General features: G+C 38.0%; 1 protein-coding gene across 1 annotated transcript; it reads left to right on the forward strand.

Moving 5' to 3' along the window:
- The first annotated feature begins 1,487 nt into the window (after positions 1 to 1,487).
- On the forward strand, positions 1,488 to 17,762 carry LOC139735698 (uncharacterized). The gene is made up of 5 exons (XM_071646444.1): positions 1,488 to 1,578; positions 14,326 to 14,634; positions 16,034 to 16,168; positions 16,928 to 17,188; positions 17,728 to 17,762. The coding sequence occupies exons 2-5, from the start codon at positions 14,523 to 14,525 to the stop codon at positions 17,760 to 17,762; spliced, it is 543 nt and encodes a 180-aa protein (XP_071502545.1). The 5' UTR covers positions 1,488 to 1,578; positions 14,326 to 14,522.
- Positions 17,763 to 18,348: the final 586 nt, after the last annotated feature.

The following is an 18,348-nucleotide window of genomic DNA, read 5'->3' on the forward strand; positions in this document are numbered from 1 at the left end:
CATATGCTAACCGTGTTACGAGCGGATAAAGTAACGAATGAAAGCAAATGCATACAGTCCACCCAACGGATGCTGAGCGGACAAAGCGAATGAGCAGCGAATGCCCAGCATATGCAAAGCGATACTGCGGCAATCACGTGAAGGATCTCCGCTGACGCACTCTTCACCAAATCAATTTGAGCAGTGACAGTGTCAAGCAAGTAATGTTGTGACTGTGAAAATGGCCCCGAAAAGAAGGGAGCAGAAGTCACCACCAAAGAACTCCTGATGTCACTACCCTCGACAATCCTCAAGATTCCCCTAGAAGTGCACTTCGTTCTGATGATCACGTTGACGATGATGTTGGTCGTCCACATTCCTCCATTGCGTCTGGTGCCTCCAACTGGAGTCGAACTTTCACAATTCCCAATTTCCATGCAGAGATTCCCATTTACTACGGGTTGACTTTTATAGCAGCGGTTTAAAATAATGTTCTCGATACAAGCACTGAAAGTGCGGTTATTATCTACCATTTATTACTATAATGCCAGAAATGTCATGTGGGGGCTGTGACATGGTGGAAAGACTCCCGACTCCACAACCGAGGACCAGGGTCGGATCTCGCCCAGTGCTTACATCCTTGGACAAGATTTTTTTTGTTAACCCACGATGTCTTTCTCGACCCAGGTGTATAAATGGGTACCTGGCAGCGCTAGGGTAATAATAATAGCAGGGCCCTCTGGTAGAGCAGTGGCAACACTGAAGAGACTAGGCCTACCCTGAGTAAATGCGACTTTTTTCTTCTTATCATTATTATCATTATTTGTGCTATGAATATCTATAATTTCTTTTTCTACTACGTTTAATCAACGTGTGTTGCTGTGCAGATTTGCTGGGCGAATTTGGACGAACGGCGGACGAATAAGAAACGAACGCAGAGCGACCAAAACTTTCGATCAGCGGAGGCTAAGCGAACACAAAGCGGAATATCATTCCGTTCGTCATCCGCTCAAGATTTTGGACATGTCCAAAATCAAAATTTGGCTCCGGCGGATCTCTACGAATCTCTGCGAACAGCTAGCGGATACAGCGAACGTCAAGCGGGTCAAGAACGACGAGCAACGGATGTGAGCGTATCTCCAAATTTTCGGGTCCGTTGGGCATTCGTTGGCTCGATCCGCTCTAGTGTGACGGGGGCTTTTTAGTACCCCATGGGCATAGATTAACGTGTACAGTATTTCGGGTTTTCCCCCACTTAAAAAAAGACAAAAACAAAACAAGAACAAAAACAAGCAAAAAAAACAAAAAAAAACATGTCAGCGGTTTTCCCCACACACCTCGAACAGCGCGCGCGCGCGTTTAGGATTGATCACGATAGGATCATGACCATGACCAAGGCTTGGCGCTTGCGAGCGCCGTGCGTACGTACGTGTGTGGGTTTCTCTGAAGACACGTACACTATACATTAATGTACATTGAACGTGACATTCAGCCATTTTCATTCATGTAAAAGTTTAAGTGTACAGTACTAGTATTCGGCTACATGCCGGCTGCGGAAAGACAAGAACTGCCGGCGAAAGATTTGCTGCCAGGTAAAAGGTAAGCTAAGGCCATCCCGCTGTTTAGGAACCGTGCAATCTCGACATCGATCACCGTGAGATTAAGTGATATGTCTAAACAGGATTTGATGGCAAATGTTTGGTCAAACAGAGTAGATCTATGTTTAAATTATAGGATTTTTAAGACGAATAGTCTCTTTGAAAGGTATTTAGTCCAGTTGAGTAAGAGGGATAGAATTTCATTGAGCCGTTTTAGATGTAGGTCAAATCAGTTGCCAGCTAATGATAGAAGATTTGTACAGTCATTTGATGAAAGGGATGTTCAATATCCTTGTTGTGATAGGCATGAAACGGGTGATGAGTTTCACTATGTTTTCGTATGCCCCTTCTTTGAAAAGGAAAGGCAGTTATATTTAAGCAATCATTATTTGGTTAAACGTCCTTGCTCATTACACATGTCCAGATTATTTTCATGCTCGCATTTAGGACAACTTAAATTAAAAAGATTAGTGTTATTTGTGAGGCTGATCATGTCATATTTTGCAAATTTGCAGAAGCCTGAACAAGTTGAGTAGACCCACCTATACTGTAGTCAAGAAAGAAAATATTGTAACTCGTAGTGGTAGAAAAATTAAGCATCCAGTGATACTCGATCTCTAGTACATATTTTGTAGTTGTATGTCACGATTGTTTGGTCGTATGGTTCATACGATTAGTTAACCTTGCTTGCCAATTTGTATATATCACTGTATATATGTTTAGTAGGTATAGACTATTTTATATACATCATTGTAATTTATCACAAACATGTATTCTTTGATATTGTTATAACAAGGACTCCAACCCTAAGCACCTTCAGATCTGGAGATTCTCCCGCCCGAAACCCCTAACAGTTAGCAAACGGGAGACTCCAAGTTGATGTGTGCGAAGCGCGATGTTCCTAGGGTTCTAGATGTTCTCTGGTGCTATCTAAGGCTTATTTTTTCAACATACAATAGCAATAAGTAAGAAATCCCTTCCACCGGGAGACACGGAGCCAGGGCGGGAGAAATCAAATCTCAAACGGGAGAACGGGAGATTTTGAAAAAATGGGCTTTCGGCGGGAGATCTCCCGTCGAAAACTGGAGAGTTGGAGTCTCTGGTTATAACCATATCTTGTATTTATGTGTTGTACTCTCATACCCCGCAATGGGGTCGGAAGAGTCGAATAAAATCTAAATCTAAATCTAAATCTAATGGAGTTGAAATAACCGGCGGTATTCTGATTTAGCGACGGAGCCTTCGACGGCTTCGTGATTGGGGACCGACGTGTGAGAACTGGTGCAAACTATGCCCATTGGCAACGCGTTTTACACAGTAGAACGCCTCAGTTAAACTCGTATTGAGTCGTACTCACGTACTTGTAACGTTTATAGGCCTAACAAATAAATTGCTTCCACGCTATAAAGCCAAACATAGATTCTTCCCACAATGAATATTCCAAACCCTAACCGCGAACCTGTAACGTTAAATTTAATCCTTAATCGTTACTTTAATTTTCAAACAAATTTTCAAACCAACATCAAACTAGAGATTGTAATTTGTCATCACTGACAAATTAAGGTGATCCAATTTTTTTTTTATCAGTGATTCGAGTCCTGATCGCAATAGGCATGACCATACAAGTTTCATCTGTGTTTAGACTAGAGACATTGGCCGTGTGATGTTTGCATTCTCATTTAGCAAAGGGAGTCATATCTGCCATGTTTGGTACCAAATTCTGCATACACTATAACGAAGAAACAGCAACAAGTACATATGACCTTTGACCCACCTTTGCACTCCCAAGATTGCATCTGATGAAATAGTGGTTATTTTGTGATATGATTCTCGCGACATCGTCTATCCGTGTGAAAAATATGGGAAAGATAGGACAGGTATTCACCAAGATACAAGATGAAACATTTATGACCTTTGACCCTAATTTACATACCCAAGATGTTGTCCGATCTAGTAGTTGTTATTTTATGAAATAATGTACGTGACATGAACTAAACATGTGCAAAATATGGGGGTGATAGGGGCTGTTTTTCTTGAGTTATTGCAAAGAAAGTTGCAGAAAAAAAGAAATATCTCAATACATAGAAGATAAGCTTTAATTTCAACCAAGTTTTTTATTGTGATCGCGACATCGTATGAAGAAACAAAATCTATTGTAACGATAGCGCAAAGTCTCAGCTACAACATATTAAAATCTGGGGGATATTCACCGAAGGGTAAGTGAGCTAGTGCTCGATAAAGACAACCATGTCAATTTTCACATTTAAAAAAATTCCCTCCCATAGAGATAACACGTCATAACGAAGATACAAAAAGAAGTACATATGACCTCTGACCTCAATTTGCACAGACAAGATGGCATCTGAGTAAAAAGTAGTTATTTTGTGAAATGATCCTTGTAACATGGTCTTTGCTCGTACAAAATATGGGAAAGATAGGACATGTATTCACTAAGATACATGATGAAACACTTATGACCTTTGACCCTAATTTACATACCCAAGATGGTGTCCGATCAAGTAGTTGTTATTTTATGAAATAATTTACGTGACATGAACTAAACATGCGCAAAATATGGAAGTGATAGAGGCCGTTTTTCTTGAGTTATTGCATAGAAAGTTGCAGAAAGAAAGAAATATCTCAATACATCGAAGATAAGCCTGAATTTCAACCAAAATTTTTGACGTGATCCCGACATCGTATGAAAAAACGAAGGGCACACTTGTGGTAGCGTAAAGTCTCAGCTACAACATAGTAAAATCTGGGAGAAATTTGCTGAAGGGTAAGTGAGCTAGTGCTCGATAAAGATAGTCATGTCAATTTTCATTTCCAGAAAAACTGCACTCCCATAGAGATAACACGTAAACTGGTCAAATTTGACAGGATTACTCTCAATCCATTTTTACGAGGTGATACCGCTATCCAATCAAAATTTTGTAATTTTATGTTTGAAAGAACATTAAATAAGCTATTTGATAAGAAATTTGATATCTTTTAATCATTTTGTCAGCATTGCCACCTCATGAAAAAAATTTTACATGTACAACTCATCACCTTTCAAAATATGTAAAGAAAATTGGGGGTCACTGTCCATCCTGACGAGCAAAATTGGATTTAAAATTGGCAGTTTTTTGGCATAGTTGCACTGTATATCGCCATTGACGCGCGCGCGGAATTTCAACTTTGACGGGCCCGTATGACGTCATATTGAGTCGGATTGACTTGAAACTTGGTAGAAATATTCCTTGACATTTCAGACATCCGATGAAAGTGAAAAAAACGGGAAATTTCTATTGCATATGAGCTGTGCGTGCGTATATGCGCGCGCGCGTACGCGTACGTCCGATTTTTTCAATTTTTCAAAAAATGCTCCAAATGGTCTAAAACGTGTGCAAAAAAAATTTGAGCTCGATTGGAGCATACAAATATTTCAACGTGCGCGTATGCGCACGTTTTAAGAGAAAATATGAATTTTGAGAACATGAGTAGAATTTACTTGACTTGAAATATATGTGACGTAAATTTCATTGAAAAATTCCATTCCATTAATGAGATATGATTGAGAATGTGTTTTCATATAATGACGTCATAGTGACGTCACGGTCGACTGATCACAGTGATACATTAGATTTGTCGTCTTTGGGACATGATGCATACATGGTATGAGTTTGACATTGATATCCAGAGGACTTTCAGAATTAACCTCTGCACAACTTTTGCGGAGAAATAAAGAAATAAAGAAGAAAGAATCCGTACAGATACAGAAGGTGATCCGAGAGGATACTCGTATCACCTAATTAAACCTATCCTTATGTAGGGCTTAAAATAAAGCTTAACTGTTAGTTTAAACCCTGGCCTAATGTTGATTATTTCTAACCCTAACTAACTCATAACGTTAGACCTAGAACTTAGATCTAGCCTGAGACCTAGGCGGCCTAAGTGAAAATGAGCTGCGTGAAAGTTGTAAGCAGGAGGTTTGCCCCTTTAGATTCTAACTACATTACCATTAGTGTAGGCTTTAGAACTCTCTCTGCATGCTTTTCTAATAATGTTAGTATTTTTACTATGATATTAGATCTACACCTGGGTGGTCAGCCTGTACCTTTTTACTAACGTTAGTCTAGAAAAAAAAAAAAGGTAGGCCTATGTAGTTAGGTCTAAATGTTAGATCTAATGTGAGTTACACATAGTGGTCTCGAGCTCTTCATGAAATGAGAATCCATGAAAGAAAAGTAGCCTCTAACGACATTAAGGAATTTAGACGTTTCACGATGTCTCACAAAACAGTGACCTTGTTCAAGTTGCTGTGTAGTTAGTGTTTAAGCTGTCGTCGGATGTGAGGGATGGATGGTACAGTATTGGTGGAGATGAGAATTGGACTTTTAATAATTAACTTTTTGGTAGATGCCTAGAAAACACTTTATTTAGTACAGAACATTAACAAAAGAGGAATTCAAAGTTTATTTGATGAAAATCGGGTTTGGAATGACTGAAACATCAAAAAACAAAGTAAAACTAGAAATATATCGATGTAGATTTTGATTCATCCAGGTAGTATGCTAAAAGCGTGTAAATTAAATCTGTTCGACTGGACTTACTTGTGAAAATCACGGAGAAAACAGTTTCGTGACTCGTCCGAGTCACTTCTTCAGCTCTGTCTGGCTGGTGAGCATTCACCCGTGGAGGGTGAATGGGCGATGTTACTGCCTTTATTGTCTGTACGTCGAGGAATTTTCCGGATCACCGACTTGTATGTTGGTGAAAGGTTGTGTAATTTACAGGATAAAGTGTCAGGGAAAAGACTGCAAAGAAAACTACATCGGCGAAACCAAACAACCTCTCCACAAACGTCTCTACCAACATCGTAGATCCAGCTCAGCTGGGAACGAGTCGGCCGTGTTCACCCACCTGAAGAACACGGGGCACCTTTTTGAAGACAAAGAGGTCGACATCATTGACAAGGAAACCAGATGGTTTGAAAGAGGAGTCCGTGAAGCTGTGTATGTGAATGCGGAAAATCCTTCACTCAATAGGGGAGGGGGACTCCGACACAACCTTTCACCAACATACAAGTCGGTGATCCGGAAAATTCCTCGACGTACAGACAATAAAGGCAGTAACATCGCCCATTCACCCTCCACGGGTGAATGCTCGCCAGCCAGACAGAGCTGAAGAAGTGACTCGGACGAGTCACGAAACTGTTTTCTCCGTGATTTTCACAAGTAAGTCCAGTCGAACAGATTTAATTTACACGCTTTTAAAACTAGAAAGCTCTCTTGACTCTGAGAGTGCAGACCTCCGCCAAGCATGCACCTCATTTCCACCTCTGATCTTATTCTTCCATTAATCAGTGAGCATTGTGTGCTGAAAGTCCCCTGATTTCCCATAGCCTTTGTTACGTCATAAACTCTCAGTTGCACGGCCCGCTTCGCCCTAGCAGAAATTATAAAATGGGTTCAAGAATGTAGCCAATTGGAAGCGCTGAAATGAGTCACGTGTGCGTGCATTAATTTTTACTATCATGCACGGCCTTGCAAAAAAGCGTAAAGTCACTGACGTCACAATGTTTACACTAGCAGTGCGCACTTAATCAGTTGTTACAAGTGCGTCGCGCGCTACCATACGCGCTGTCAATCCTGTAAACAATTTCTCGTTCGGGCTGCCAGCCGGTCTTTCTTGTGCACAACAATCATGTGGCGTATGTATACGCTTATACGTACAGTACTTACATGTGTGGGATTTCCGAGTGCGACGTGCGTAAATGTTTGGGACGAACATCCTCGGACGTCTTGACCCACAAAGGTACGTGAAAAACGCTGACAAATGCTGTTAGTTTTCAAATTTTCGACCCATTTTATAAAACAAATGATGCACAGGATTATTTCGTGGCGTTAGTGGAGGCGTAGCTCACTCTCAGGTATTTACAATGTAGTGCAACATGGCACTCGGCTTCGCCTCATGCATGTTTCACTATTGTAAATACCCTCCAGTGCACTATACGCCTACACTAACGCACTCTATCCTGTGCATCATTTGTATACTAGAGCACGCACTTCAGTGCGCGCATGCAAACCTCAAATACGCAAAGCCTGATCTCCAAAGTTCATTGACCCTACCTGCCAAAATAAAAAATCCTTCATAAATTCCCCCAAATACTCGGATCACTACCAAAAATTAATTGTTTGTTACTTGTGTCATTCTCAACCTTTCCTGTGAGTTTCATCCCAGTCCGTTAACTAATTTTTGAGTTAGGACAAACTAACGAACACACAAACCATCAGTAACGAAAAACATAACCTCCTCCCTTGGCAGAGGTAACAAAGCAATCGTAATAAAGTGTGGGTCCCGCACTTAAATAATAACAATTGCTCTTTTTTGGATATCTCGGCTATTTCAAAACCAATTTTCATCAAATAAACGTTGGATTCCTCTTAGAAAAAAATACATGCTCTTTCATATTTTATGAGACTAAGAGGTTTCTCATCTCACCAAAAATTGTGAGAAACCTGAAATGAGGTCTCAACCAAAACTATATGTGACCGTGCACCTCAAAACGAACATAAAGTCGCACATACTGATTTTGCGTGAGGACTGAAAATAAGTGAAATGGGTCAACCTAGCCGAACTTGACTTTTTCATATTTTCTGAAAGAGCGGGTCTTCTTTTACATTATGCAAAATTTGGCATCATAAAACGGGCAGGAAAGTGTGTTTTTTTAGCAGTTTATCTCGAACATTTTTGGTAGAGTAGTGTGATTAGGTGTGTCTTTAGAATCCCTTTTTCATTTCTGAAAAACCTTATCCACACTCTTCACTTTCAACTCTAATAAACTTTGAAAGGATAGTGCTACTGCTTTGAAAATTTGCATTGATTATTGACAGAATGTGTTAGTGAGGCATGCTCAATTTCATTTTAATCTGATAATTCCTTCATTGTTGTTACTCTGGTGGTTTACTTCCTGTTTTTTGTCCCATTCATCACACAGCCAGCACGGTTTGGTAAAGATTAAGCGCTTGAATAGACACTGTACTTCAGAGCCTCTTTTCTCAGTTCACACTTTTCCTGAGTTTGTGCTTTCTTTCCAATATTTAGATGGGTTAGGAGAGTCCATTTGATTTGAGTTATACATCATTTTAAAGCTTAAAGTCTGCTCTTTCAGAATATGGTCTTAACTAAAAATTCATGTCTGGCGACTTTTTGTTTGTTTTGAGGTGCAGGGTCACATATGATCCCTTTAAGGACGGTTTGAGTTTGCTACAACACACATTTCCCAATGCCATACTTGTAATACGAGCTAGTGGTAGTGCGCTTGCCTGAGAATACTCTGGACTCGTCCTTAACCCGTTGAGGACGAGTCCCGAGTATACTCGGGCAAGCATCTATGGGAAATGTGTGTTGAAGCAAAATCAAACCGTCCTCAATGGGTTAACGGGTTAAACAGCAAAATGTCAACATGCAAGTGAGATTCAAAGATATAATTTTCTCAAGAATATCCCATTGATGTGAACACAAATCATAATTTCTGTTAAGGGCAAGTCCAAGATAACACGCGCATTACATATGGGACATTCAGAGACTTTTATGACCTGAAAAATAGTGTGAATGGCTTTTGATCATATCAAACTTTATCATGGTGATTGATATCTAGGAGAAGTATAATCATGCAAAAAATGGAGAAAAATGACCTTCACAATGATATTCTAGAAGAGAATGTGCCGTTACGTATGGGACCAGAAAATTTTTGTTTTTTTGAACATTTTTTTCAACCTCAAAACTCTCTGAAAGTATTTCATTCTACAACTTGTAACTCACCGTGATGAAAGTCACAACACTCAAGATTATCACAGGTAAGTTTCGTGTCATTAGGTAAAAAGCTCTAATTAAAGACAGACATGACGTGTTACGTATGGGACAGTTACGTATGGGACAGTTTGTCCCCCATTCATTTAGTGTGTGAAGAACCATGTTTATGGGTATTTTGCATAATTATTGAAGTAAAATCAGTTGAAACTACTCAAATACTGATCCAGATTGTCAAGGAAACAATATTTCCCAAATATTCACCATCCTAATCATATTCAATCATATTTTTATATCTTTATGACCAACCTGAGTATGCATGCCCTTTGTCCCCCATTCGTTTAGTGTGTGGAGAGACATGTTTATGGGTATTTTGCAAAACAATTTTGCAAAATACCCATAAACAAATTTTTGCATAATTATTGAAATGGAATCAGTTGAAACTACTCAAATACTGATCCAGATTAAAAAGGGAACAATATTCCCCAAATATTTACCATCATAATCATATTTAATCATATTCTATATTTTTATGACCAACCTGAGTATGTATGCCCTATTTTTATCAGGATAGTTACTACTGAAAAATTGAATAGTTTAAAGGGATTGTACAGTTTTGGTTGAGACCTAATTTCAGGTTTCTAACATTTTTTGGTGAGATAATGAGAAACCTCTTATGAAATATGAAAGAGCATGTAATTCTATGAGGAATTCAACGTTTATTTGGTGAAAATTGGTCTTGAAATGGCTGAGATATCCAAAAAAGAGTGATTCTAATAAAGTGTGGGACCCACACTTTATTACGATTGCTTTGTTTTACTTTGTTTTTGGATGTTTCATTCATTCCAAACCCGATTTTCATCAAATAAACTTTGAATTCCTCTTAAAATGGTATGCTCTGTACTATATCATAAGTGTTTTCTTGGTATCTCGCAAAAAGTTAAAAGCCCAATTCTCATCTCTACCAATACTGTACTATCCCTTTAAAGTGTTTACTTCTATTGATGAAGGGCAGTTTGCCATTTCGTTTCAATAAAAAACAACTTGACACAAGAAATATTAATTTTTATAGATAAGCAATACCTGCTGGAACCCCAGTGATCGAGTAGATATATGATGTCTGTCTAGCAGTCAGGTCATTGATTCGAGTCACACCTCAGTATGTATACCCATGAATTTTGTCGTGGCTATTATTGAAACCTGAATAAGGACAATTTGTGTATCACTTGCAATTTAAAAAAAATATATCATTTTACTTTATATTCTGTGTAAATATTTATATCACAACCATTTCAACTTGGATCTCCATCACTAAACTTTGAATTCCTCTAGTCTTAGGATTGTATGCTCTTTAGTAATTCATATAATTGGTTTCCAATCATCTCATTAAATGTTGAAAACTGAATCCCCATTTCTACAAAAAACTGTACCATCCCTTTAATGCTGATTTTTCATTGTGTATTTTGCCATTTTCCCCTCCCCCTTTCTGAAAATTGTTCAGTCAAGTACATGTATTGTTTAAAGTGTCTATAACTCAAAAAGTAGCTACAATGTTGGGATGCTTTCTTCAGGATGATTGACCATTTGTGTACTGAGAGACCTTCCCAGCTAGCTACATGCATTCACATGCATTATGTATGAGGATGTCCCATAGGTAACGCATTTGTCCCATACGTAACATTATTTCAATGCCTAATAAAAAATATTCCTTTTACTGTTTTTTCTTTTTTCTATGGTATTCAATTTCTCTAAACAATAAGTTAGAACTTTCCAAAAGGGCATTAATATAACCTTAGCAATTTCAGAAAACACCTAAAAAAATGACCTCAATTTGTTACGTATGGGACATGTCATGATAGGACACGAGCTAATTTGCATAATCATTTGCATAATCCCTAAATTTTAATACCAAGTTAAACTATTTGATGAACTTCTTATGTCCACATATTAATCAAATATCATTTGCTTTCCTTTGAATTAATATGAATTTTTATAAATGTCCCATACGTAACGCTGTGTTTCACATTTATGCAAATGAAGCCCTTGAAATTTGCATAAATTTATGTAATATAATTTTTTCCTCCCGGATGGAAATCAAAACTTCAACTCATAAGCTTCAAAATGATACCAAGCATGTCAATATTGAGCAAAGATGAAATTTTGCCTTCTGAGGGGACCTTATCTTGGACTTGCCCATAAATATATGAACTGAAAATCACAACTGTGATTACCCAGCTCAAGAATCCACAAAAAAATAAGCCATGGAGTAAATTGAGTCCACTTTTCTGCATATATTTAAAAAAAGGTACCTGGTACTCAAGTTCTTACTTCCAAGCCTTAAAATGATAAATCAGTTATTACAGAGTCTAACTTGTTGAAATTGGACCATTCTAAAACCCATTCCTAAAGTGACTGAATGAGAAAGTTAAAAGGTGCAGTATGTTTCATAGGAAGGGGAGAAAAGAGGATTTAAAGATTAGGTTCACTGGGGCGTGCTGTTCAGAATGTGCTGGTAAAAAAAAAAAATAAAAAAATTGTAGGGATCAATGAAAACCCAGCGAAAGCAGCGCTTGTTGGGAGAGAATAAGATATTATGTTCCACTTCCTGGAAAACTAACTGCTTATATTTCCATTTCAGTTTTGTTCTACATTTAAGCCACCAAAATTTTGATAGAAGGCAGAGAAAAGATTACTCTTCCAGGTTAGGGATCTTGACAAACTAAAAAATTTAGTGTCTGTTAAAAACCAAATTGATAGCATTGATCCATTTAATACAGAGAATCATAATCTGTGACTTTTTGTTGGTTTTGAGCTTGGCAGTCACATGTATATATTCTTTGTTTTGCTTTTGAAAGCATTTATGTTAATGTTTAAAAATTTAGCGAAGCAAATATGACTTTTAATAGCATATTGTCTAGAATTCACTAAGACTTCTGTATATGGAAATCATCAAGAACATTTTTTGTGTATGTGCAAAATCAAATGAAAGTGATATTAGGTGATTACCTAAAATGCTTGGAATTTGCATGTGAGATTGTGAGCAAGAATGCTTTGTGGTGAAAATGTGCAATTTAATTTGAATTCAATGACTTTTTCTTTTCATGTCCAATATTGTAATGATATCAACTTTTATTATGCATCAGTTGATGGTAGGGCCTATCTAATTGTGTTCAAGAATTTTTACTGTTCAAGGGTGAGAAATGTAGATGCCACACAACTTTGTTCTGTGAAAGGAAGACATTCAACTGTATACAGTGTAGTAATGTAGAATGATATAATGTTTGTTTTTTAAAGTAGAATTTGGGCCTGATTTGGGAACATTATATATATTTTTATGCCTCCACCACGAAGTGTCGCCAGAGGCATTAAATGTTTTTGGAGTTGTCTGTCCTTCCATCCGTCCATCTGTAATCAAATTTGTGGACAGCATAACTAAAGAAACGTTAAAGGTATCCTAATGAAACTTGGCAGTATATGTATGAAGGGGTGAAGTTGTGCCTATCAACTTTCATGGGCACACATGCTCACAGTCAAAAGGTCAAGGCCAAATACACAAAATTTCACTATTTCCCCCATATCTATGCAATGCCTGAAGGTATTTTCTTGAAACTTAGTGTATAACATGTATTAACCAATAAAGAATCTATAGTGAGAGTTTGGGGTCATGAGGTCAAAGGTCAAGTGAAAATGTTAAAATGCCATTTTTTCTCCATATCTTGGAAAGCGTTCCAGGCATCTTCATGGAACGTAGTGCATAATATGCATGTAGGTCCTACTGACTGGCAGTGATTGTCTAGGAAATATTGGGGTCATGAGGTCAAGACCAGAGGGGTCAAAGGTCAAGGTCAACTCATTAAATTTTACTTTTTCCATCATAATTATGCAATACCAGCAAGATTTTTCTTGAAACTTGGTACATGTATTACCCAATAGAAATTCTCTGGGAAGTTTTTGGCCAAGAAGGTCAAAAGGTCAAAGGTCAAGTGAATGTGCTTGATTTCACTTCTTCCTCCTTGTCTCGGAAGTGGCTGAAGGTGTCGTCATGAAACCAATATTTATGCATGTTCTGCCTGACAGTGATTCTATTGGGATTGTAAGGTCATAGGGTCAAGGTTAAGGGTCAAAAGCCAGGTAAAAATTCTAACAATTTACTATTTTATACTGAAATTACACTTTTTCTCTATACCTGTAAATTGCCCAATGCATCTAGACTTATAAAGGGGTGAAAAGTCAACTAAAAGTCCTCAAATCCCCAAATACATGCTCTCTTAGAAATTGTATTCATCCAATTAAATCTAGTTCAATTAAAGTGAACAGTGACTCAGCATATGATATTTCATTTTAATATTTTACCAATTGAAACTGTCATCACACATTGTCAGGACATACTATAGACCTATTAAGAGAATTATGCTGTATGGCAGAGGCATACAGGTTGTACCAGTCGCCATAGCGACATTTCTAGTTTAGTTTTAGCATTTGGAACTCTTGTTTGGTTTGTTCTCATAGAGATAGTCTGGAAACATTATATTGGCTTTGAAAGATGAATGTGTACAGTCAATGCACTTCAACTGAAGACAAAATGGTGGCATACTTGTACAAACATGCATCACAGTATACATGCAAGTATAAAAACCTGGACGACAATTAATGTCCATTTAAAAGATGTTTTCAGGAAATGTTATAATACTGTACTATGTATCATTTGCTTCAGTACTGTAACTTAAGTACTGGGTAATGTTTTCTCAAGGATGGATTTTGTCATGAAACACAAAATTCTATTCGAGACAAGAATGATCAAGCTATGTTACATTGTACAACTTTACTTGTGTAGATGTAAGAAAACCTACATTGTAGTTCTATGTATTAGTATCATGGCAGGTCACAGCATTTCACAGTTTAGTAATCTACCTTATGTCCATAACATTTTACTCCTGATACCTTCCAGGAAGAATGAGCAGTGCCTGACCGCTGGAGTCTTCCATCTGACCGAGGCCTCATGTCGTCTTCAGGAGCTAATCATCCACCTTTTCCTGACATTTGAGAACTTGCAACAGAAAAGCAAATAATTTCAGCTTTGTCTAGATTTATACATGGGTGCATAGGTCTATACGTATGTGAAGACTACATTTTTTTGTAGGCAAGATGCCTAAAAAGAGGCCTAAAAGAAATAAGAGTGGGAATAATAACCAGGGGAGTGCCGCTACTCGTCGTCGAAGCAGAACTGGAGGTAGAGCAGAGGATGGAGGAGAAGGAGGTAATGAAGTTAAAAAAATACAAGCATTGTCCATTGCATGTAGAACACCACACTTAAAAAAAGTTCTTGCTGCTGTACACGCCATAGTGAGTCTAATTTTTCATGATTCGGGACTTCCCAACAATTTCATTAATTGTTGAATTCACGATTGTAGAGTACAATGAACGGAAAATGAAATGAAGATGGTACATCTCTCATTCATGTCGAGATTAGAGTTAGAGCTTTTGCAAGCTTTTAACTCGCAAAAAAGCACACAGCTTGCAAATTTTTGAAAATGACAACCTCACAAAATATTTGTGGCATAATCAATCTTTGATTGGTCTAGTGCTCATCACGCAACTTTGCAAAGAAGTTCTATTTTATGAGTATGCATTGTGCAGTTCTTGAAAATATGCAATGATGTCACAACCATTTACAGTACATTACTCAATACTGTGAGCTCTTCATTTAGCAGACTTCTATTTGCCTAGCCCTGAAAAATTGTTGCTGTTGTACTTGGGCCATGGCAAAACCATGCCTGATGACGTATGAATTATGGTATTAAAACAACCATTGAACAATTGTTAGTATTGCAGTGGAAAAAAAAAAGAATATTTGCGTTCTTTGAAAAACATGAGGCATGTAGTCAACTTCACTTCACTGTAATGAATTGACAGTCTTGTTTGTCTGCTCACGAATGCATGATCCAGTACCATTGCACTTGTAACAATTTACTCTTCATATACTTTGAAAAGTGGACATTTTCAAATTTTTAGTAGTTTTTCGTGCTTGGCCAAGTTAGGTGAATTTCATGTGTATTCATACTCTGTGGAATCAAAATACGAACTACATAGGAAGCAAAAAATATTGCATGTGTGAGATGTGCATGTCATGCAAAATGCAAGAAAAATGTCAACTTTTACAGTAATGTGAAGAAATACAACCGTCTTCACCCAAATTAAAGTGATGCAAACTTTGGCTGTGTCTACACTATGATAGATAAAATTATTGCAACTATCTGAGAGTAAGACCGATTCTTGGAGAGAAAAAATAAGTTTAAAAGAACTCTTCAGAGATTGGCACAGGACAGACAATGCAGTCAGAATCTGACATTTCCAACACACAAACATTTACTTCAATTTTTTTTTTCATTAAATATTAGAAAACTAGTAGTGATAATTCTGGAGCAACTAAATAAGGAATGTTTGAGCAAGTAGGAAAGAAAAATGATCATTTGCTTTGATATTATCAAGGGGCAGAACTTCATGCTTGTATATCCCTCTAATTTTTTTGACCCATGTTTCTTTCTCACAATATTTAGGCTAGACAGACTTTCTGAAAGCTAAAGTCTCATTTTAATATCATTCACCCCTGAGATACCCCACATATTCATTTAATTTTGTTTTGCCTACCACCAAAGCGGGACCTGCTCCAAAGCCAACGGCTGGTTCAGAGGACGGAGGTGGCGTTGTGGGATCCAGGGAAGTTGGAGGTGCTGAATTCCTTGTACCTGTGGAATTTGAACATGGATTTCCTGCTGAGCTAGAAGATACAGGTACAGTCAAACAGTTTCAGGAAGGGGGCTGCAAGAGCTAGGGTTAGGGGGTGTGGCATTAGGGGAGAGGAGACATGGCTTGCTAGACAGTGTCAAGTCAATTGCTCAGCAAACTGGCCCAAATCCTAATATAAGGGATCAGTCCATTCTGCTGGCCAGACTATACATTAGGTCATAACAGCAATTGGTAAACTGGTGTGGATTATTTTATTTCAACTGATTGACAAATTGTCCCACATGGACGTAAACAAGCACTAAATTGATTAGTGTTTTAATAGTAGCCATGACAGAAATGGGCGTACATGCACTCAGGTAGGGTTTGAACCTGTGACCTCCTGATCTCTGGACAGGCGTCTTATCCGCTAGACCATCAAGCTTCTGCCTGACAGCCAGTGCTGGTTCTAATCCTTGTTGGAAAAAAAAATGACGTGGAAGAATTTCATGAATTTAGTGTGGATTATGTTGGACTTTATCTTTCCAGGTTTACTATGTACCCATATACTACATATTTGTTGTGGTAGCAGCATTATTTAGGCTGTATGTCCAATACCTATCCTCCAGTGAATAGGTATTCAGCGCTCTTCTTTACTCTAAGAAAGTCTTGAGGTTGACATGATTATAGTAAAACTTTATGACCATGCCAAGAATATCTAAATAGATTCAAATTACATAGTATGAGGTCAAAGGTGACCAACTATTGTGAAATGCCATCTTCATTCCAGCCATGGGTGTTCATTTGTCTGTTTTTTTTTTTTTCAGAAGTGACAGAGATAACCCTGTGGAAAATCAGTGAGTACATCACCCATGAACAGTTCACACAATTTGCCCTGTCTTTGGAATGCTCTGGTAGCAGCATTAGAAATCGACAGTCTGAGATGGACAAAGGCGTCAGTGTTGCAGAGGTTGCATTCAAGGTTCTTCATGAGTGGGACCAGAACCAAGTGAAAGGGCAGGCCCGCTTCCTGTTTGACATCATAGTCCAGAAACTGAGAATCGACAGGGACTTATTCATGTCCATGTGTAAGTTAATTAATTTTTGTCTTGTCCATGTGGTGAAAGCAGGACATACGTGTAGACAGGGCTGCACACAGGCGCCGGTCCGACAGTCCCAGACCGGTAAAAGTCAGTGTCTGGCCAGTAACATTTCAGGAAATCCACAAGTTAGTGGTCCTACATAACCAGTAAAAATAGCATTGGCGGGGTCAGTAGAAAGAAAAAGAGCAGCCCCGATCAGGAAGAAATAAAATGCAATATATCACATTGTTCAACAAGTTTTACGCAAGTTTTGTTTATGTCTGCCAGTGCAATTTGTACAGTATACATATTAGTTTTGAGCATTAGCAGTCAAGAGATGGTTATTCGAGCTTGCTTACGCATTGGCACTGCTCTCGCACTGCCATGCCATGCAATACATGCAAAGTATACTGTACAATGTAACAATGTAATGTAACTGTTTTGTTCGTTTGTTTGCTTGCGATCGGCGGCCATGTCAGGAAAGGAGTATTGATAGAAGTGCACGCATTTCTGTGGTTATTTTACTCATTATTTTTTAACGCAAGATCCAATCCCGGCTGCACAGCAGCATGGCATTTGACATGTTGAAACTAATTTACTTGCATGCCCATTTTTAATAAAACTTAGTAAAATTTTAGTAAAAAAATATTCAGCAGTAAATAGATCTGATCACATTCATTATCATTTAACACATTTCACAAAATTAATATTTTCATTCCTTCAGAATGGTCTCACAAAGAAGATAGGTGCTAGTAGGATCACGAAATCGGCCCTGCCGTGTACCTTTCAAGAATGCGTGCACCAAATGTGAAGAGAATTTAGGGAGAAAAAAATAATTCTTGAAATCATCGCAGTCCCACTGACATATGAGGTAGTTTCGGCCCAAAAAGGAAATGAATTCAGCTGCGTCATACACCTTTCAAGAACGCATTCATGAAATACGAAGAGATTATCAGGAGATAAAGGACACATTTTCAACCCCTTTTGGTGCGTGCATCATAAAAGATTACAGCCGAATAACAATTCATGAAATCAACGCAATCCTGTTGAAATTTGAGGAAATAATGGGCACAAAAAGGATCTCGAATTCTGTCCTGCATGCCGTGTGTTGGTTGTCAAAAATGCATGCACAAAATAATGCAAAGAGATTATCTGGAGAAAAATAA

The sequence above is a fragment of the Diadema antillarum genome, unplaced genomic scaffold (assembly GCF_040938485.1).
Source record: "Diadema antillarum isolate AM-2024a unplaced genomic scaffold, OU_Dant_1.0 seq00000592_RagTag, whole genome shotgun sequence".
In the NCBI taxonomy this organism is placed as follows: domain Eukaryota; kingdom Metazoa; phylum Echinodermata; class Echinoidea; order Diadematoida; family Diadematidae; genus Diadema; species Diadema antillarum.

Coding starts and splice junctions, on each gene's coding strand:
- LOC139735698 (XM_071646444.1), top strand. CDS start 14,523: ATGCCTAAAAAGAGGCCTAAAAGAAATAAGAGTGGGAATAATAACCAG. Junction 14,635..16,033: donor AGAGGATGGAGGAGAAGGAG/GTAATGAAGTTA, acceptor CTACCACCAAAG/CGGGACCTGCTCCAAAGCCA. Junction 17,189..17,727: donor GGACTTATTCATGTCCATGT/GTAAGTTAATTA, acceptor TTTTAACGCAAG/ATCCAATCCCGGCTGCACAG.